General features: G+C 44.2%; 1 protein-coding gene and 1 long non-coding RNA gene across 4 annotated transcripts; one reads left to right on the top strand and one right to left on the bottom strand.

The window, feature by feature from the left end:
• Window positions 1–1,846: 1,846 nt before the first annotated feature.
• On the bottom strand, window positions 1,847–7,154 carry LOC111837548 (uncharacterized). 2 transcript variants are annotated; one of them, XR_011992663.1, is made up of 3 exons: window positions 6,877–7,154; window positions 3,086–3,608; window positions 1,847–3,005 (listed from the first exon to the last, which is right to left on the bottom strand). It is a non-coding gene; the product is annotated as an uncharacterized lncRNA (long non-coding RNA). The 2 variants fall into 2 exon arrangements; XR_011992662.1 differs by lacking the exon at window positions 6,877–7,154 and having other exon boundaries at window positions 3,086–3,145; window positions 3,300–3,683.
• Window positions 4,895–22,215, top strand: avpr2ab (arginine vasopressin receptor 2a, duplicate b). Of its 2 annotated transcripts, none has more exons than XM_023799730.2 (7): window positions 4,895–5,620; window positions 5,826–5,879; window positions 13,502–13,884; window positions 14,860–14,943; window positions 15,132–15,278; window positions 15,521–16,181; window positions 19,844–22,215. In XM_023799730.2, exons 3-7 carry the CDS (start codon window positions 13,504–13,506, stop codon window positions 20,050–20,052), a joined length of 1,482 nt encoding a protein of 493 aa, XP_023655498.2. In that variant the 5' UTR covers window positions 4,895–5,620; window positions 5,826–5,879; window positions 13,502–13,503; the 3' UTR covers window positions 20,053–22,215. The 2 variants fall into 2 exon arrangements, with proteins under 2 accessions (XP_023655498.2, XP_023655497.2); XM_023799729.2 differs by having other exon boundaries at window positions 4,914–5,620; window positions 14,698–14,943.
• The last annotated feature ends 389 nt before the right edge of the window (window positions 22,216–22,604 follow it).

The following is a 22,604-nucleotide window of genomic DNA, read 5'->3' as shown; positions in this document are numbered from 1 at the left end:
ACAAATTTGGCCGTGGTTTCAGTAAAGTGGCATTTAGTTTTGAAAATCTCAGGGTTTAAAAATATGTGTGATTAATCTAATGAAAATACTAGGCCACAGATTTCAATGAAATGCACAGAAAAGAGAAGAAAATTAACGAAACGGGATAAAAAATGCTGTTTGTCAGTCTATCCACATTCCTGTTAGTGATGTTGCATGTTAACACTGACCATCCCTCCTGAGTTACTTTTTCAAACCACTAAAAACTCAATTTGCTGCAAAAACATGATTTTTAAATGCAAATCTGCCTATGCACAAGAAATCGTGATGTGCAGTAATTATTGTCAATATTGTCAATCATGTCACTGCCTCATGAATGTTACGTTATACTTGCTCTCGTCATCCACATGTATAGTTTGACTTCACAAGTTAAGTATCCATTTCATTTCACTTCATTTTTGTTTGTATAGTGCATTTTCACATTACATCGTCCCAAAGCCCTTTACATGATCCCCGCCCAAAGCCCCCAGGGAGGAAGCCAGAGGCGACAGCGGCAAGAAAATCTCCCTATAAAGAAGAAACCTTGCAGAACCTGCAGCCTGACACAGACATTACTACTGAATTTGTCCACCTGTTTCCAGGTTCTGACAAATTCTCTATACATTTTTAGTTTAGCAAATATTTTTAGCCAAAAGTGGCACAGATTTGAGGAAGTGAGGTCAGCCAATCCCTGGAGTCATTGGGGTTAAGGGCTCTGCTCAGGGACCCATCAGCAAAATCACTCTGCCGACTCTGGGATTTGAGCTGGTGACCTTCATGATTACAGGCACAGCCTTGAGTTGCAGAGCCACATACTGCCCACAGCAGCATATTCCAGTGTTATCAAATTTACAAAGGAACTTCACTGACTTCGCTACTATGGCTTGGAATAAAACATTTAGGTGTGGTTAAGAAAGGACTGTAAAGGGTAAAATGGAAGAGACAGAAAAAGACGACGTGGCTGAGGATCACTGTACAAGAAACCGAGCTGAAACAACCAACATCTGAGGCAGTATGTGAACTGGGGACCTCTGTGGTCAGAGTCGTTTGCTGGAGTCTGCAAAACTCACCCTGGGGGGATGGAGAGCAGAAGGTGGGACTGCACCCTGCGGATGTTTTTTTGTTGTTCTTGTTGTTTTTCGTGGACTATCCAACTGTATAAAATCTAAATATACCACATGCATGTGCTATACAGGAGGCTCTGTTACACACACACTAACACTTGCCATTCACATAGACCCTTAATGTGACGCAGTAACAGAGACGCAAAACATGAGGAACATCACATTAAAACAGACAGGATGTTCACTCTCAATGATCCTACACGATTTATGTGCCAATTACCAGTTTGTCTGCCAGCCTTACAAACAGAGTGGCTGTAAAGTATTATCATGCATCACGTTACGGGAAGGGACTGGCATTTCTGTGTCAGGCTTCAAAGCGAGGGTCTAAACCTCACAACTGATGGTGACTCAGCCCAAAGTAATGTTTTAATCAGCTGGCAAACATTTGCTCATGTGGGCTGCACCCATAAACAATGAAGAAAAAAAAAAAACAGTAACATGCCAACAAGGCAATTTGTCCATCCATAATAAGTGCACAGTGGTGTTAGCTATGGTTATCTTTCCCAGGAATGGTGAAGACATTGTATCAACCAAATCGCAGATTACAATCAGCTGATGATGGCAGCCATGGTGTTTCGATGATGAGATTTGTGTCCTTGTCAGGCATTAGCTTTGCCAAGTTGCGCAAGGGGCCTCGATGGTATGAAGACATTGCAATGCAAGTATATGTACATTTACATTGCATTTATTTATTTTACAGATACCTGTGCAGCAGACAATACATCACAGGCAGAGAGCTGTCACAGAGCCAACTGGGTATAAGTGTAGCTAGATTGAGCTTCCAGTGAGAGACCAATAACCAATGGAAGTTAGCATCGGGGCTCTACAGTGCATTATGAAACATATCGAGAAGCATACAGGAGAGCTACTGAACTCAAAAACACCATGAGGACCAGGTTCCTATGAGACAACAGCATCTCGTGTTGACTAGAGAGCATGTCCAAGAGATACCCAGTGAAGACGGAGCTGGTTAGTGGTTGGAGCAGCTAATTGAGGCTTTCTGGAAAACATGGGTCTTTAGCAAGGGCATAAATTTGGGTGTGGATGATAGGGACACGACCCTACCAGTATAGTGGGAGTACCACGTGTGTTTAGGACGATGCCGGTTTCTGGTCCCACCCAATGTTGAAATCAAACCTACGCCATTGGTCTTGAGATGCTTCTTGGATGACTACAGTAATTAGATGTAGATAGGGTAGCTTGTTCCAACATTGTACAACCACACACGACAAACACATAGAGTTACATGTATTGTACATGTAATATTTGGAGGATCCCCAGGCAGAATTGGCTTGCTGACCAAAGAAGGCAAGACCAGATGCAGGCAGGTGCCCTTCCGTTAACATCCCTGAAAGCCAGCACCAAGGATTTTAACTTGATGCAAGCACCTATAGCGAACCAATGAAGAGAGACAAGGAGGGGTGCAACATGAGAGCATTTTGGCTGACTGAATACCGGATCTGCTGTTGCATTTTTAATAATGTACGGCAAATTTAATAAAGCACACGTTAGTAGCCCTCAGTAAAGAGTTGCAGTACTCTAAATGACAAGTGCCTAGATGAAGCTGAGATACATACTCTGATGAACAAGGCATGGTTTTTCTGATGTTATACAGAGTGAATCTACAAGACCAGGAGATATGCAATATTGTCAGCAAAGAATAGCTGGCCATCTATTATTACCCCTGGGTTTCTGGCAGACCCTGATGAAGACCATGTTGATGATGTAAGCTGTACAGTGACGTTAACAGTAGGGATGGCAGAGAAGACCAGAAGCTCGGCCTTTGAGATGTTCAGCTGGAAGAGATAATCCAGGCTGCAGTGTGGACCAGGCATGCAGAGATCCCAGCAGGGGCATGTTGTCCTTAGGAGAGAAGGTCATATAGATTTGAATGTTGTCAGAATAGTAGTAATAGGTGAAGTCATGTGACTGGATGATCTTACCTAGAGAGGAGCAGAACAAGGACTAAACCTTGAGGCATCCAAGCTGATATCCGCTGTGACCTAGATGCAGCCAAAGAAACTGGCTCAGAAAAATCACATAACAGTCCTCGTGATGCCAAGAGAGAGCTGGCCTGTAGGATCAGGCAGTTTACTGTACCAAAGGCTGCAGAAAGGTCTAACAGGATGAGAACATATGAGAAGATGCAGCTCTTACAGATTGCTGGGCATCCACAGTAGTCATGATGGGCTGTCTCACTGGAGTGTCCAGTTCTGAAACCAACTAGAGAAGCTGTTCTGTCTAGAAAAACTTTAGAAGAACAGGCTCAAGAGTTTTAGATACCCCAAGACACGACGACCAGCATTAGCAGTCCAGGATGTCAAAAAATAAATAAAATCGCATCCACAGCAGCTAGACATCTTCGCAGACATGCACACCACCCTCACTGACTGTCATGCCCTTTGGGACACAGAAGTTCTCCAGACGTTATATATGCCTCAGGCCGCTATGGCTGGAATTTCACATCTGCCAAAAGAAAAGAGTTGCGTAAAAAAGAGCCAATTAATAACATAACAACGGAAGATGCATCACAAAAAGAAGCCATTCTGACCATTCCAATATTTAACTAATGATAACATTTTATTTTGCTTTGAAAAATCACATTATGATTATAATAAATATACTAAATTAAAGGTGGGAACACAAAAGATTGATCTTTCCTTCTGTGTTCTTCACAGCTTCTTCACAACAGGCTATGAGACGCAGGGATTAGATATTTTTTTAAGCATAGAAGAAAATGGGTGGGAATGCCTTATTTTGTGCCCCAGTTCAGTGCTTTCATGTTGGCTGCTACAGGTTAGAAACCAAAGATCCACTTACCTCAATGTCCGCATAAATTTACTGTTTTTAGCTTCGATTTCCATTGCAACTTTTTTTGAAGGGAACAGGAGGTTATTTTCACATTCAAATAAAAGAAGTACATTCAATTTAAAGACAGTGCTTAGTGAGAGTTGACACATTTAAAGAAAGTAGTCGCTTCTACTAGGGCGGTGCTTTAAAAAAAAAAAAAAGCGTGTGGAGTTTTACAAAAACATAGGCCAGGGACTAAATTACTGCTGCTGATTATTAATTGAATTATAATGGAAGGCAAGGCTGGGGTGACATGGTAGCTCAGTCTCTCCGCTCTGCATGTGGCACTCGTACGTGTGTCATGTGGGTTTGAATCCCGCCTCTGCTCTGCATGTGGCGTTCGTACGTGTGTCATGTGGGTTTGAATCCCGCCTCTGCTCTGCATGTGGCGTTCGTACGTGTGTCATGTGGGTTTGAATCCTACCTCTGCTCTGCATGTGGAGTTCGTACGTGTGTCATGTGGGTTTGAATCCTACCTCTGCTCTGCATGTGGAGTTTGTACGTGTGTCATGTGGGTTTGAAGCCCACCTCTGCTCTGCATGTGGCGTTCGTACGTGTGTCATGTGGGTTTGAATCCCACCTCCGCTCTGCATGTGGAGTTTGTATGCTCTTCCTGTGTCACATGGGTTTGAATCCCACCTCTGCTCTGCATGTGTCGTTCGTACGTGTGTCATGTGGGTTTGAATGCCGCCTCCGCTCTGCGTGTGGAGTTTGTATGCTCTTCCTGCATGACATGGGTTTGAATCCCACCTCTGCTCTGCGTGTGGAGTTTGTATGCTCTTCCCACTGCAAGTCAAAGATGTAGTTAAGCTAATTAGTATCTCTAAATCAGCTCTAATGTATATTCCGTGATGGACAGGTATTCCATTCAGGGTGTGCACCTGCCCTGTGCTGCCTGGGATAGACTCTAATGCTCCTTTGTGACTCTGACCAGGATAAGTAGGTATTGGATGGAAATTAAGCCTTAAAGCTTTTTCTTTTACGTGTTTTATGCAAGGAAGAATGGAAAAGGACATTCAGGGAGGAAAGATTGTGGGAGCTGATCTGAGAACAGGCTCTGGCACCGCCCCCCCACTCACACTCCTGCCCTCCCAGTACCAGGTTTCCCCGCCCACTCCTCCAGAGGACAGGCAAAAGGAGACTGGGAGGAAGGGAGAGGACAGGGGAGAAACTGTAGCACAAAGAGGGCTAATATTTCACTCCAGCTCTGAGAAGGAGACAGGCGAGGGGGGGGGAGGGGAGAGAGAAAGGTGGGACTTCAACCTATGGATGTTTTTTTTTTTTTTCTTTTTGTGGACCGACTATCCAACTGTGTAAACTCTGAACAAAAATAACAGCCACAAGCCTGTCAGAGAGAGAGAAAGGAACAGATGCACAGACAGTCACAAGTTTATATATGCAGCGGGCAATGAGGAAGCAGCAGTCTCTGCTGTGTGAATGAATCGCCAAGCAGGGCGAGCATCTGACAGACGCACACGGACACACAGCCGGCACGCTGCACGTGCACGTGTGTGTGTGTGTGCGCACGCCTTCGCCTCATGCATGGACGACACTGGATTATGTGAGAACTGATTCAGAAACTGTGGATTGTAGGGTGCAGATTGAGAACAGCCCAGAACCAGTAAACAGTAAGTATCTTTTAAAACCCTGGCAGCTACTGTCATTTCTGAATAATTTTGGGCATACTGCAGACTGCGGATATCTCCATTTGATGACAGATTCCCTTTCAAAGATATAGCATGTATTTGATCATTTATGCAGTTACATTATTGTGCAAAAAAATATCTAGTTGTAAGAAAATACACCATGTTAATGATTTTTTTTTTCTTACAGGAAATACGGCGGAGAGGATTACAAACATGGAATGAGCCATGCTCTGAGTGTGAGGTGAGAATAATAAGATTAAAAGTTCAATGGTTTGTTTTGGATTATGCCTGACCAAAGCTGAAAGGGTCTTGCTATTTCAAAGCCGTGTGTCCTTTGGGTGGCGTTAGCCTTTAAAAAAAAAAAAACCTATCCATTAGACATCAATAAAAATGGAAACAGCTCATTACACATTCACACACATGCACAGATCTTTATCTGACAGAAGCTCATTCATCTTCATGATTATTCTGACTAATGTTTTTTTTCCCCACTTGATTGATGTTCACCGTTCACAAGGTGAAAAGCAGTTCTTGTCTTTTAATATTGACAGAGTGAAAGGCACTAAAAATAAATATGAGGAAAAAGAAAAATATCAAGGACTTAACTTTGACCCCTGATGAGCGTACAACATGTGCTGAGTTACGGACCAGCATGGAGAGCTGAATATTTTCTTTCGTACATTAAGAAATTGAAGTTTTATCCTCATGTGATAATTCAAGTGTTATTTTACTAAAAACGACTGGTACTTGAATATGCTTGTATTTACAGAATATTAGTAGTTGCCTGTTTTTTTTTTTTACTCTTCAGGCATACATATGGCATATGTGAGGTGTAGAGGGTGAGGAGATGTTGTGTAACTGCTTCAAAATACACCAAAAATAAAGACACTTATTCTGGACTATCAGATAACAGCACACCTCCATATTTAGCAAAAAGCACCATATAAAACATAACAGCACTAAAACAATTGCACCATTTTTTCAAGTATAGTTAATTCTGCCATGAAGGCATTACATCATTGTAACACATTTTGTTCATGATCCCTGCGTGACAGGTCCTGTTTTCACTGGTACGGTTAATGTGTCTTTAACTTGAGGGGATAAATAGCAAGAGAAAATTAACTTTTGTGAGGAAGAGAGAAAAATGGTAGGATCAAAATGATTACTGTAAAAGGGGCAAGGCAAGAAACATCTGGATACCTGACAGGTCGAGTAAAAGAAGGAGCGTGTATACCTACTGATGACTTGGGGCACGTAATTCCTCTGAAACGGATCTGTTCATATCCGAAAACTTAAGTCAAAGTGCATCTTGGGCTAGTGAGGATGTTAAAGATACAACAAATGGAAAACTGGTTTGGAAGCCCGTCGAATGCCAGCATGTGACATCCTGAAAAAAATAGCCCGCAGCCCAAACACCCCGGATGAGAGCAATACCAACTCGAGAAAATAAACCACGAATAAATAAGTGAAATTTTCTTTTAAACCCAAGCCAGGAGTTAGAAGGACAGAGGGAGAGTAGGAGAAATAAACAGGGACACAAATAACATAAAGAGATTTATTCCCGCTGTTTAATTTTAATTTCAGTCGGCAATTATAAAATCGAATGTGAGGGTGTCTTGATAATCTTCCCGGAGGTGAGAAATGTATCGAGTTTATGTTTAGGCCGGCGATCAAGAGCAGTTTGCTCGCATTGACGTCCACATGGAGCTCAGGTGTGTATTTACGGACAAACACCGGCGATCGCGGGCAGGCTTACGGAGACTGTGATCGGTACCGGAATAACGAGATGATCAATGACACATTCAGCAGCAGAGGTGTGTAAATACCAGCCGTATGTCTCTTTACAGCAAGCGATCGCGGTGTCCATTAATAAGTTAAAGTTTGGGTGGGAGGGGGGAACAGCTCCGCATCTTCCCTAATGTTATTCAAGTACTTTGTAAATCCATATCATTGAGTGCTAATTTTTTATAGTGTGGACCGTAATGCATAAACGCATCAAGGTGTCCGATCTGCGGGTGTTAATGTTGTTTTTCTTTGCTGCTGTCCGTGCAGAAAAAACGCTCTTTCCAGGAACCGGATGAGCGAATGGGGGACGGGGCAGCCGAGGCCTTTGTACCGCGGATCTCGGCAGGCGGCGCTATTAGGGGGCTGACAAAATCAACAGGATGTGCCGGCCGACCTTGCCGGCACGACGCCGTTAATTGGGGTGCAAATTAGTCCATTAGATCGACTGTCTTGCGCTACCTGGTCCTTATTTTCTCTCCACAAGCGGATGTATGGTCTGACTCATATTACACTGCCGACCTCCGACCGTCATTTGCTTCATGCGTGAGAGCTGTTTTTGTTTGCTGAACTTCAAACCCCCATCAGTCCCCCACTTCGCATTTGTGATCATGAGCTGCTTCTGATTGTAAATGACAGCCATCCACTTTTATTTCTTAATTCTCTCACTCCATCTGAGTGCAGTCATGGTGCTAATTCTGTTGGGGGGGGGGAAACAAAGCTGTTTAGGAGCTGGAAGGACTGGAAAGCTATGAAAAGGAAAAGAATGTGAATCATAGTATTACATATTTTATATGAAGAAAGTGCAGCTTTTATGTTCAAAAAACAGCACAGGCTTCAAGCTGTTAGGAAGTCTGCGAGTTATATGTGTAGGCCCTGCAGTGAAAACCAAAACAGAAAAGGAGGATTCTGTTAGAAAAACCACTCAAATGGAGAGAAACTGGGCATAAGAGAAATAATCATTCATATAAATCTAAGGATTCTGTCGTTTTTATATGGCTGAAGGCTAAGGCTGGTTTACTAACATTATTTATGTGATGCCATCAATGGACTTATTGCTGTTGAACTGGAAGGAGGGAGAGTTTAAAGGTTGTGTTGTCTGAAATGGATTCTGAAATGTATTTCCAGGTCCCTGGAAGCCATACGCAGACAATTATTTCAGAAGCGCACTTGGAGAGATAACTGTGCTGGGTTGTGTTTTTGAGAGAACAAGTACAGGTGCCCTTGAGAATTGAGAGAGAGCAGAGGATGAGGGATGACCCCCCTCCCCCCACCCACTCCACAAATCTCTCCTATGACAACAGCAGTGTTGTTTTGCTGTTGGGGAAACGCAAGAGCCAACAGTATAACGTCGGGTAAACATTGTGACATGTGTTGTCTCAGAATGGTGGTATGTTTGATTGCAGTCCAACTTCCCATTTTTCTGTTCATTTCTTTGCTTTGACTCTTAAGGTAATTGACTCTCTCCTTTAGCTATTTACCGGGATTTTAGGCAGTGCAGTATTCTGCATGTGGGTGCAACAGCCAGGGCTTGAAACTGTAACACATAACCACCCTACCCTAGATTGTTTTTGGCATTCTACATGTTTTATTTATTTACAGTAGCTGACAGTTTTGTTCAAGCAACATACACTGGAGAAAGCAGGGCCTGTACTGGGAGCAATTGGGGGTTAAGGGCCTTGCTCAAGGGTCCAATGGTGAAATCACTCAACCGACCCTGGGATGTGAACCAGCAACCTTCTGGTCATAGATATAGCATCCTAACCCAGTAAGCCACACTCCACCCCTGCCACTGTTCTCTCCACCAAATACCCAGAATGTGCCTGGTGTGAGCTGCATGGCACACAGTAATACCGCAGATGTTTCGGTGCCAGTCCTGGATCATCACTGTCGAGTTTTGTCTGGAGCTCGGTGCAGATGATGCCCAATAAAGTTGCTTGAAGCAGTGGATTTGTCTTCCTGCGACTCTCCAGCCATCCCCGTGACACAGAGCTGGCCTCACACGCCGTGCTGTGAATGGTGTCACCCCTGTGGTCTAGATTCTGATTGACGGCTTGACTTTAGGTATGAGTCATGGCCTCCGTCCTGGCAACAGAATGCGAGGCAGGGAGACGGGTCCCACATGGAAGACATGAACAGTGAGGAACACTCAGAAGAAAGGGCCCCGTCCTGAAGCCAAAGGACCACCTGTTTTCCCTGCCTGTCTGCACGGAGTGAGACTGTGGGTATTAAATACACAATAGTCTGGGATTTGTGGAGGTAGGAGGGGTACAGGACAGGATCACAGACTGCGAGACCAGTCCCTTCATCCATCCTTTTTCTGTACCCGCATGTCCTATGCAGTGTCATGGTAGTGTGGAGTCTATAGGTTTGAGTCAGTGATACAAACACATGAGAATTACACTGCCTTTGCTTAAATAAATGCACGGTTATGGGATAGTGACGAGGGATCAAAGTCTGTGATGACACTGGGGGCGGTGTGTATTGGGCTGGGATGCTGTGACTGTGATCGTAAAGTTGTTGGTTCAAATCCCTGGGTCAGCAGAGTGATTTCACCATTGGGCCCCTGGGCAAGGTCCTGAACCCTAATTGCTCCAGAGACTGTGTGACCCCACTTTCTCAGAAAAACAAATGTACATTGCTATGGATAAAAGCATCTGCTAAAGAGATTAAGTTAAAACAGACAGGACCCCAAACGGGCTGACGAAAACTCATCTATGTAGTGACCACACTCTTTCTCATTTCGAATGGTGGCGGCAAATATATTAGTAACTAGTTTCGTTGATCAGAAAGTGGAATCCGCTTAGTGTCCATGGGAAATTTCCTGAAACGTGTGAAGAAAAACACCTCAGTTGATGTTCCAGGTGCAAAGGCACAGGTGCCAGCAAAACTGCCACTGTTATGGCTGCCGTAGGAAAAAAGCATTATCACTCAAGCTGACTTTGTGGATTACTTCTGCCCCAGCAACTCTGTCTGTCGTGCTAGAGTTTCACAAGAAAACACTCTGGGAGAACATTTAGTTTTGGAGAAATGGGTGTGAAGCCAGATTTAAAAAAAAAAAGACACACAGGCAGTGGGGATGTAGAGCATAGAGGGATTCGCACACACACAGTTACCCAAAGAAGGAAAGCGTTGAGAATGCAGGGTCAGCCAGTCCCTGGGGAAACTGGGAGTTAATGGTCTTGCTCAGGGGGCGAATGTCGAGAGAACTCTGTCATATGTGGGATTTAAACCAGTAACGTCCAATCACAGGCACAGCATCCTAACCCACTGAGCCACACATTTACAAGAACATTCTGTTACAACTGACACCATTAAATGATACAGTAACATTTTTTGAGGTGCGTTTTCCTTCACCGAATGGATACTGCAGTCAGCTCAGGTTCACTGTGACAAGTGGTATGTTTAATAATTGGTACTGACAGCTCAAAACCGTGATGTTCTGCATGCTCCATGGCCCGGATATGCTGGTGATCTAGCGAATCATCAGAATCATCCGGAAAAATCCATAAATGCCATGAGAAAGGAATGCAATGATGCAGATTTGCACAACTTTCAGACAGATGGAAACAGGAAGATGATGTGGCATGGAAAGAGAATCCCTAATTGTCAAGCAGCAAGTGGAGACACGGACCTGGTTTTTACATGTAAATAAACAGATGTATTGAAACCTGATTGTAAATACGCAGCTGGTCACTGCAACGTATGGCACTCAACAGGACTGGTGCAAAGGCACATATTTGGATGTTGCCCGCCGCCACTCTGAACCAGTCGATTTTCCTTTGAGGTTCTCTCTCATTTCCCCTGTGTGTAATATCTGTTTTAAGGATTTATGGCTGATATGTTTACATGCCATTTTTAAGCCTCTCTTTGGTGACGTGCTGCGCCCGTGCATGCTTTCAGAAAGTCATCAGTGGAATTGCCAACGCAAGGTTTTTCACGTCTGTCACTTTGTCACGGCTCATGACCTTGCCGTCACTGCTTATGTAACCCAGTCTGCTACTGGTTACGAGGTGTTTTTTTTTCATTACTGTGGACTCATTTGGAAAAGTGGAAAAAAAGCTCTCTGCGATGGGTTTGGAGCCCCGTCGTGAGTTATTCATGATTTGCGGCTGTGGCTTCTGTGATAGGCTCCAGACCCATATGACCCTGCATAGTACAAGTAGCCATAAAGGATGGATGGATGGATGGAAATAAAGCTTTTGTCATCACTCTAATGAGGACAGTTTATAAAACAGTGAAAGGGGGCAGATAAGGGAGAAGAAAGAGAATGGGGTTGAGGCAGAGGAGAAGAGTGGGGATTAGATCCAGAATATTGCTCAATGGGCAGGGATCTGCATCTGGCTTCAGAAGGTTGTGGGTCTGAATCCTGTGTTCAGCCAAGAAATCATATTACTGCTAGGTTCCTGAGCAATGTTCTTTGACCTGCCTGCTCAAGAGACACTAGCTGGTCCTTTGCACAACAGCATCTTCAAGATAATTGTAAAGTTTGGAAGAGGCTCAAATCTGGAAATATGAAAAGCAGCATGAAGAGATGATTTTGCAGAAGAGGGGCGATGCGTGGCTCAGTGGGCTGGAGCCCAGGCCTCAGCAGGGCTGCCCTGTGTTCATCTCTGAGCGCTGTCAGTAGGTGGCTGACCTTTAACCCCCTACTCACCTTGCCTTGCAGAGGTGCTCGGACCCAGTCATCTGGCCATAATGATTTGGCCTTTGTCAGAGTCACTCAGATCTTTATCCCTACTCACTTCTTCTGCATTCATTATGTTGACTATGAGTACCGAATGTTGGCTTGCCATCTAATATATCCCAGACCTTAAGCATGAGCAGTTCTCATGGGGGGACCAGGGGGGCAGTGCCCCCCCTAAAAACATTTGCTACTTGGGTCTGAAATAAATGTACTGTTGTTATTATTATTATTACTACTACTACTACTACTAATAATAATAATAATAATAATAATAATTATTATTATTATTATTATCATTTATTAACATTTATATATGTGGGCTAATATTGTGTGCCCTGGGAACAGGTGAAACAAACATAAGTACATTTTCTTGACGGGGGTGCGCCAGGTGGCATTGTGGGGACCATTTTTTTCTGTCCCCACAAGAGGAAATTCAGTTTTATAAAAATCTTTGACTGCAATCAAAAGAAAAAAAAATGCCAAAAGCCAACAAAAATTTTGTTTGGTTACTTATGGTTAAAGTAATCATTTTTTGATTTTGGTTTTTCCCAGAGAAATAAATGGATGGTCCCCTCAAAGATATGAGTACAGGTCTGTGTGTGTGTTTCTCTCAAAGAAGAGCGTGATGAGATATGCAACAAAAAGCATTCTGTACTTGTGCAAATGGCAAATAAAGCTTTTCATTTCAGAGTATTGTGCAAGACACATACAAAGTGCCCTACATACGGCAGCTGTGCTTAGTAGAATTAACATATTTAAAAACGTCTCTTAACAAACCTGCCCCAGCCAATACACTTACCAGTGTCGCAGATAAACAAGAACACACCTGTAGGCTAGATGACAGATGCAAAATTAAATTCTCCCGGTGCTTCACCTAAGCCCATGTGGCACAGCCCTTTATCATTACAGGAACCCATTAGACTGCAGGAAAGAGAGAGAGTGAGATTGACTGATTATCACTCTAGGACTCAGGCTCAGCTCCAATGGGAGAGCCAGGATGGACCTTGAGTCCCACCCACCCCAAACCTGGCCAAATGCCAACCAATCAGTGACTTGGGATTTTTTTTATTATTTTGAAGATGACTCTTACAGTCAAACATCTCGGCCCCTCAAGAGATTCCTGGGCATCTTAAAGTTGGACCAGGGCCCAATTGTAAATAGCAGGTCATTTTCCTAGATTGCATGACAGCTTAGCATCTCTTGTTTTGGAGGGTCCCATTTTCACAATCACAACAGGGAGAACAATATCCTTCTTCCAATTCAGCAACAACATCTGCTTTTCATCAAACATAATTTCAAAGGCAGACGCTCTGTAGTGTTCTCCTGCAAGCCACCATTAATGTTTGTTGTTTCCCTGGGCCTATTTATGGATTGCAAATGGTGTCATTGTGCAGGCATGGCGGCTCTCTCTTGGGAATCCGATTGGGACGGACCGAATCGCTCCACTTGGGCGGACGGAAGCGGAAACCTCACTCCTCCCATATTTCCAGACTTCAACCTAAGCAGCACCTATGGAGGCGGGTCCTTTTTCTGGATTGTCCAAGAGAATGCCACGGTTACCGCTGGACCCACATCGCACGCCGCCCCGGCGCCCAGGGTGCGAGACATGGCCCTGGCCCGGGCCGAGATCACGGTCCTGGGGCTCATCCTAGCTCTGACAGCCCTGGGAAACGGGTTTGTGCTGTGGGTGCTCCTGAGGAGGAGGAAACATCACGCGCCCATGCACCTCTTCATGGTCAACCTCTGCGTGGCTGACCTGGTGGTGGCCTTATTCCAGGTAAACACCACCGAGCCCCTGTCAGTGCTGTTCCTAGTCCTCTAGTTCTTGCATGGTCAGATGCAGACCTGGGGTCTCAAACTCAAATAACCTGGGGGCCACTGGCATCGAGGTCTTCGAGTGAAGCAGGTCACTTCAGGTTTTGATTTCAGAAAAATTTGGCGATTAGTGGGATGACGTTACAAATTTAATAGGGATTAAAAAAACACACCTGTCTTGCAGGCCAGTACTCTGAGACCCCTGATGTAGACTGACCATCCTCTTTCTGAGAGTAACACTGTGTGGGTGCGAGACGTGCATCCTAAAGATGCTTTAATGATATGGGGAAGGCCAAGGGTGACCCAGGAGCATGTGTAACACTGCCACTGCATTTGATTGCATTGTGGTTGATCTGTCTCAAATATCAGAGCATGTGAGGGAGCAGACAGCGTTTTTAAAATGTAGTTAATGGTTGACTAGTAGAACTCAAGTCCAAATTCCATACATCCATCTATATTCTGACTACATCTCCTATTAGGGTGGCTGGTCAGCTTCAAATTCAGGAAGCTAAGGTCCAGAATTCGCAAAAAAATAAAGACTGAAAAGCAGTAATCTGTCACTGATGTAATACAGCTCTTACTGTTCTTTTTCAATCTGTAATCCTAACTGCTTAATGGTGACAATGATGCTGTAACATCAGACCAGTTACAAACTGATGTTGGGCATGCTCACGTTGTGCTTTGGACCAATGGGGTCTACACTTTATATTTCATCAACCCTCGGGTGACATGCGCCAGATGCTGAGATTATTTTATGTGCCGTCATCTTCTCCAGGTGCTGCCTCAGTTGCTTTGGGACATAACGGAGCGGTTCCAAGGTCCCGATGCTCTGTGCCGCTCTGTGAAGTACCTGCAAATTGTGGGCATGTTTGCATCCTCCTACATGATTGTGGCCATGACCGTTGATCGGCACTACGCTATCTGCTGCCCCCTGCAGGCCTACCGCGGTGGGGTAACGTCTCGTTGGAACACCCCCGTCATGGTGGCTTGGGGGCTAGCACTGCTGTTCAGCGTGCCTCAGGTGAGGAGTAACAGTTTGTCTTAGCTTTGTCCTCTTGTAGGTCACGACCCAGCTTCTCAGCAAACAGTCATAAACAGTGTAGTTATCATGAGTACCATCTATGACTTGATTCATATTCTCTAGTTGGGAGATAATGATGACAAAGGAACCAAGTGCTTCAGTGACCCAACTGATTCTCCTTCTCATAGGTGTTCATCTTTTCCATGTCAGAAGTGTCTCCTGGAGTGTTTGAGTGTTGGGGACACTTTGCAGAGTCCTGGGGACTAAAGGCCTATGTCACCTGGGTGACCGTGGCTGTCTTTGTCCTGCCTGCATTCATCATCACCATCTGTCAGGTACCATAATGCTCCTGAAATCACAAAACCTCCAGAACCTTGCTGTCCATCCTGTTAGTTGCCTCAGTATCTTTCCTCAAAGGGGTGTTAAACTGGATAGGCCAATATGAAACATCTGGATATCCAGATGTTCAGCAGGACCAGCTGCGTGTCCCACATCATGTTGATGCATGAACTAGGCAGCTCTTACATGGGTCACTCAAATGAACGACTCTCACCAAGCCCCCTCCCCTTCCGTATAGGTGCGGATATTCCGAGAGATCCATGACAACATCTACCTTAAGTCAGAGAGAACGATGACCGTGGAGTATAGGCGGAGCTCTGTCCTCTTCCATGTCCGGAAGCTTCAGCAGGATGGAAAGAACAATAGGAGGGGCAGAGTGGGTCGAAGCGTGCGCTCATTACAGAAGAACAACAATTCCCTGTGCTCTTGTTGCAATGTGGCAATGGAGAGTCTCTCCAACCAACCCCTACCGCCACAGGAGCTTCCAAATTCTTGTGACGAGACGTCTTCTTTCAACGACCTTCCTTGGAGGCCCTCGGATCACTGCCCTACAAGCCATGACCACAGCTCTCTTTGTCCCGTGTTTATGACCTCTTGCACGGACGATGATCCCAGTACCCACCAGAACCACATCTCACCTCCAGATTCCACCCTACATAACAGTTCCTCACAACCCACCAATTCCCATGAAATCCATACTGCATCCAACACCCAATCAATTACAAACCCGTCCACACACTCGCCTCTCCCGCCAGCCCTGCCCCCCCCTGGAGTATCGAAGGCCATGTCCAAGACGGTCCGAATGACACTGGTGATCGTGCTGGTCTACACAGTCTGCTGGTCCCCATTCTTCATCGTGCAGTTGTGGGCCGCTTGGGACCCCAACCCGCCAGACCAAGGTGAGGCTTCTGATCTCTTTATTATTGCCATCTTTTTTTAATGACCATTTTAATGAGGACACCTCAGGGTTCTCCTTCATAACCCTCATTTCTCTGGGGGACTGACATTACATCTCGCACCTTTTGAAGAAATGTGTAGTATGTGCCGCCATCATTATGAGTGTTTTGGGTCTTCGGTGGTGCCTAAACAGCCTGGAGTGATACGCTGCAGAAAGGCAGCTGGCTAATTACCCGAACCGTTATTAAGCGCACAGCTGGGTGAAGCGCCGTTTGGGAGATGAGAACAAAGAAGAAAATGACTTATTTTGCATGCGACTGCACCATGCTCATGAAGTCCCATTTCTCTGAAAGTGAATATAAATTGGCGACTTGAAAACAACGAGCGCTGCCATTAATCTGCCATTAAAACAGTGAAGTACATTTAGCACACGGTCATTGTTGGATTGTATATGTGGCATGTTAAATACAGTAAAGGGCACCAAAGTGTTTCCACATCAGCAACGCATGTGGCTGAACTATGAGAGGCATTTTAAGGATGCAAACAGGCAAACACGACGTCCCTCCGCGTTTGGTATTTACAGGACTCATTTATTCCATCTTCTGCAATTAGAGTATTCAAAGTGTACAACAGATATGTTTGTTTTGATTTCGATCTGGTCAGAACACCAAAACAAGTCGTAAAGCTCGAAACCTCGCCTCAGGAATACAATTATCTTACAGACATGTGTTTTCTTACAAGAGGTCATATAATAGATCGGTTGGTAAACATTCATTTAATTTATTCAGCAGACACTTTCACAGTAGTTTCAGCCTGAATATTACACCACCCCAATTGTAAGGTGATCCCTCACTTTTTCGGCAACTATTTTGGGGGAAAGGTTTTTGGAATACCAAGTCCTACCTTTATGAAGAAAAATAATTTTATTTGGCAAGAACAGAAAAGAAGTTAGCCATCTCAGTTAAAAAGCAACCGAAGGCAATCGCATTGCATTAAGTCTATTAAACGACAAACTTTCCAGAAAACAAATGCATTATTTGGTGGGGGTGGATAGCCAGTCAATATTACAAACTCCTCAATGCTAGAGGGAGCAGAATGTCTTTGATGCAGCTGACTCGCATAAAAAGCACAAAACACATATTGTGGCAAGTGGGTGAGTCATTTTAATAAAGGTGATGATTGCTCTTTTAAAACGAAAGTTACTCTATTAATTAACACTCACGGCTACATGCTAACCAAACACGCATTCCACGGTAAACATTACGCGGTTACTCCATTTACCACTGACATAAATACACAAATACACATATTAATTTGCTCTATTTAAACATACGCATGATGTGGTGCAAAGCATGCTAGCAATTGCATAATTACTAGCATAACATTATGTCAGCCAATAGTGGACAGTGGGTGAGATCAGAACAAAGGAAAAAATTTCGCCTTGGGGATCCTGAACAGGCAAAGTGCCGAAATGACGATCAGGTCTCATCCAACGTCAATTACGTTTGAAATGTACAGCCAGGAGGCCGATAATTCACACCATCTACTCTTGTATGTACATTATGACATTTACATTCTAGTCCTCGAATATTCGATGACCACAGTTTTTTAGATGAAATAAAAAAAATATATATTTGAGCTAATGTGGTGCACAGAATCTATCTATTATTAGCAAAATTCATCTCCATGGTTATCCTTAAGTCAAAAAAAATATGAAAATCCATCTACCTGGAGTTGAGAAAGCATCGAAATCGTGTTCTGAACGGTGAAGGGCTTCGGAAGACGGCGGTGCTGGGAATATTGGGCATTTGTGCAGCAGGTTAGCATCCGCAGGTTGAAGCAGGCCTTAGGGGCACATCTGTCCGGCCGGGCCGAAGGCCTCCAAGCGGGCTGCGTAGAAGGGAAAGACAAAACCGGCTCTGCAGGCCCGATAGCTGCCAAAACAAGGAGGCGAATTATCCAAAGCATGAGAGTGCTGGCCAGTCCCATGTCACCAGCTAACAGCTCTCATTTATAGCTTAATGACAGCAGCTTTAGAATTTATCATTTTTAAATATCACAATGACATAATTACTATTTTGCCACTTAGTCGACGCACTAAAACCTCCTGAATTACTGCAGTTTCGATTTTTAATTTCCAGTGAACATTAGCCCCCTTCCTGATCTAAATCTGGAATTTAAAGGTTCAATGCTACGTAATTCCCAAGCATACCTTGGTGCGGGGCATCTCACTGACCCAGCACATCTACTCAGCGGGCCTGTGCGGGAGTGAAGCCTGCTGTCAAAGCCTTCCCCGGCAGGAAAGGGATTAAGCAAAGAGACATGACGGCGGCAGCACGGGTACCAGGCTTCCTGACGAGCCTCGGAAATCGAACCCCGTTTGAAGCAGGGCGCCGAATTTGCACTGACTTTCACGGCAAGAAAATGCCGATGTAGTGCGATGGACGCCCGCAGTCCTTAGGAGCTCAGACTGTTATAAGCTCTAGAGTGAGGGCCGGGTGCACCCTCCTCATCACCGCCCACCTGCTCCCTAGGGAATACCGTGAGATAGATCAGCCACTGCCAATTAAGCAGTGATTTTCACACAGCATCCGGGCTTCTTACTGACTCGTTCAATCTCAAAGGGAGGCAGACGGCAGTATCTAGACGAAGACCTACCAGCACCACTAACATGACCTCCCATCGACTTAAAGCAGTGTGTGGCTCAGCGGATTAGGACACTAGGCCTGTAATCAGATGGGTGCTGGTTTGAATCCCAGAATCAGCAGAGTGAGTTTACCATTGGGTCCCTGAGCAAGGCCCTTAACCCCTAATTGCTCCAGGGACTATCTGACCTTGCATATCACTTTGGATAAAAGCATCTGCTAAATAAATTATGAGGCTGCAAATAAAAGCTACGAAGCGATACTACTGACCTAGCAAAGTCATTCCCACCATTGCATCATAAACTATGGTCAGATCTTACTGACATCATCAGCCTATGCTGGGACCAACACATCTTAATAAACAGTCGCATGTGACATGCATTCTTCTTAATACAGATAATGGGGACACTTATCTAATTTGAACATCATCTTCTTAATAGATGGTGACAATCTTATATCCCGTTCATCCATTACTGAGAGCCAATCATCCCATACATGGTAAACCCACACGAAACATGCCCGTGAATGACCAGCTACGAATCGGAATCAAATCACCAACGCTGATATAAATACCATGGCTCTTGGAGTCTATGTATGTAAAACTCGATTTATTTCATTTGTACTAAGGGGCCACATGAACCAAATATTACTGCCCTTAATTACGATACAGACAAGCAGCCAAGCAGCTAATTTCAATCAGTTGTTTCATTATAGTTATAATTCCCCAATATGCAGGATATCGATTATTTGCCCAAAGGGTCAACCATTCATTGAAATAAGTAGATGTTAAAGGTTTTGCTCAAAGGCTCTGCTGAGCAAGGGATTTGAACCAGCAACCTTCTATATAACCCACTGAGCTTTGTGTATGACACGGCTAAAGTAGGGTTAGCTCTTAAATCAGGGTTTGACTATTCATGCCTGGAGAGTCTCCGGGGATTTTATTAATTTTTTTCTAAAGGCATCCTCCTCTCAGGACAGCCACAGATTGGACGCTGACCCACTCACCCCCCGTCTCCCAGGTGTGGCCTTCACCATCCTGATGCTGCTGGCCAGCCTCAACTCGTGCACCAACCCCTGGATCTACACAGCCTTCTCCAGCAGTGTGTCCCGCGAGCTTCTGGCCCTCCTGCGCTGCCGCCCCCCCCGTGGATCCCGGAAGACCTCACTGCCTGACGACTCGACCGCTACACACACGTCCATGACCGCCGCCAAGGACAGTGTGTACTGAGGCGCGTGGGGGGGGGCTTGAACAAACAGCTTTCTGATGTGCGAAGGTGCTAAAGAAGAAATAATATATAACCAGAGAATATAGCTCATGGGGTGGGGGGGGGGGGGGGTGTTTTCCTGCTATTTTAGTAACAGCAGAGTTTTGACAATACATCCATCTTCCCACCACTTATCCTGGGCAGGGTCACATGGAGGCCTGGAGCCAATCCTAGGCAGCACAGAGTAGGATGCCAGTCCATTGCAGGACACAGGCATATATATACACAAACACTGCAGGCAATTTAGAGATACAAATTAGCTGAGTCGCATGTCTGTGGACTGCAGGAGGAAACCCGCAAGGAGAGCATGCAACCCCCCCCCCCCCCACACACACACACACAAAGACACAGAGCAAAGGTGGGCTTTGAACACCCAATCCTGAACTGATCCAGCGTGACTCCATGCAGACACAGAATCTCTGCTAAAACAACACCTGAACAAGCTACTCAGAATCACATTGTCAATGGACATTGAAAGTTCTTAGATCTTACCAACATATTTTAGAATACGAACTCCATGATCACTTCAGACCAGTCTGAAGAAGCATGTTCCAGCCTGTTCAGTCAGAGGACAATTTTAATTGACAACACAAAATTAAAAAAAAAAAAAAGTTAAAATGGTTTGTTGTTTAAAAGTTTTAGCTCAGTCTTGCCCAAAACTATAATGCAGAACACAAAGTGACAAACAAAACGGCAAAACAATAAGACTTAAATACACTCAAGTAAACAGGAGGTCCATTAGGTCTATCAGTAACTGACCATACAAGAGTCAGTGAGCGTGATCACTAAGGGTGCATCCGAAATTGCATACTTACACAGCACATACCAAATTTCATTAGAAGCCTACTACTTGACTCTTAATATAGTGCATACTGTAAGCCTATGTATGTATGACAACAGTATGCATGAACTCAGATATAGGGCAGTCACCATCTTGCATATTACCTGACCCGGGTATTTACCAATAACCTGGCTTGATCCTCATGAAAGTTAAAAACTAAATTTGTACAGTTGGCACTTCGTCCATTATCTTGACAAAAATGTCTGAGCAGGCGATGTTCTTTGCTGCCCCAGAGGCCTTGCGAGATAGCAAAACATCGGTTGCACATTTCGAAGTCTTACAGAACGCATTATGTCATCCGGATCAAGACATACTAAATTTTGCCTACCTGCATAGCGAACAAGTATATGCGATTTCAGACGCGTTAATGATCTGTAACGGATAATTTCCTTGGAGGTAAAACCAAAACGCACAAAACACTATCACGTTATTCAATAACAAAGAAGGCAGATTTGTGGTCGAATACCTTCATGACAAAAAGCAGAAACGGGATCCTGCTAGCTACAGTACACCACCAGAAAGTGACCGCTACCAAAGATACGATTTTAGGTCAACACAACATCCAGGGGGAATTTCAGATTCAGAAACACTTATTCATAAATTAAAGGCCCATCTGTAAATCCTCTGGATAGTGTAGCAGTAAAACTCACTCCACCAGTGTTACAACAGCCAACATAATTTATGTATTTCTTTTTTAAACCACTTTAGGGGTTAATTTGTCAAAGCGTGCATTTTATTCCAAGTTAACCTTGGTGGTAAAACTTGTAAGAAGAGTATTATAATAACATTACAAACGAAGGTATGATGTAATTTTTTAAGTGCTGTATATCTACGCTACTGCAAAAGCATATAGTCACAGACTTAATGCCAATTCATCCAACGATATAATTTCTTAAAAGCCAGTCTGCTTGTCCTTCCAAGTATTATCCAGTCTTGGTTTTCATATTTTCCTCCAGCTGCTTCTTCTCCTTTCAAATATAGCCCTTTACCTGATTCGTCAGTAATCGCCTTTAAATGGTCTGAAAGCCACGGATCTGGTTTCACCGTTATCCAGTACAAAAAAAAAATACGTTTTATTATATAACACATTAATCGACCATCCTTGTTATAGGATAGTAGTTCTCACAAATGTTGGCATAATTTGATAACGATTATCATTGATGCTACATTAATGTTTGTCGGTTAAATTTTATAAATAAAATAATATTTACGTTCAAATGTCTACAAATATAAATCATATATGTACAATATCAAAAAATATTGTAATAAATGTTTATTTAAAACCCTTGTGCCTTTTCCCCTCAAATATTCACATCTCCTGTTCAATCTCGCTTTTCTCTCATGATTTATCCGGCGTATTAGCTCGTAGGCTGTTACTGAGAAACAGCGTCCATTTAATTAATTTCCAAGGCGGTCCGCACCTATTGCGGCGGCTCACGCTGCGAATTCCCCCCACTTATATTTAACGGTCAAGCTGTGGCTTGGGAAATATTAGCGGGGAAATGGAAATCTTTAAGTATAAATTTCTAATGCGCAGGGCTCAGCCAGCGGCGAGCTCCTCCATCTCGGCGCTAGAGGACGCCGGAGGCATTGCGAAGGTGACGGAGGCGCTGCTGAATTTACCTGATAGAAGACGGCTAGAGAGGCCTCCTTTTCCTTTGTGGGTGCAGTATC

The sequence above is a fragment of the Paramormyrops kingsleyae genome, chromosome 8 (genome assembly GCF_048594095.1).
Source record: "Paramormyrops kingsleyae isolate MSU_618 chromosome 8, PKINGS_0.4, whole genome shotgun sequence".
Taxonomy (NCBI): Eukaryota; Metazoa; Chordata; class Actinopteri; order Osteoglossiformes; family Mormyridae; genus Paramormyrops; species Paramormyrops kingsleyae.
This window is presented reverse-complemented; position numbering and strand designations above follow the sequence as displayed.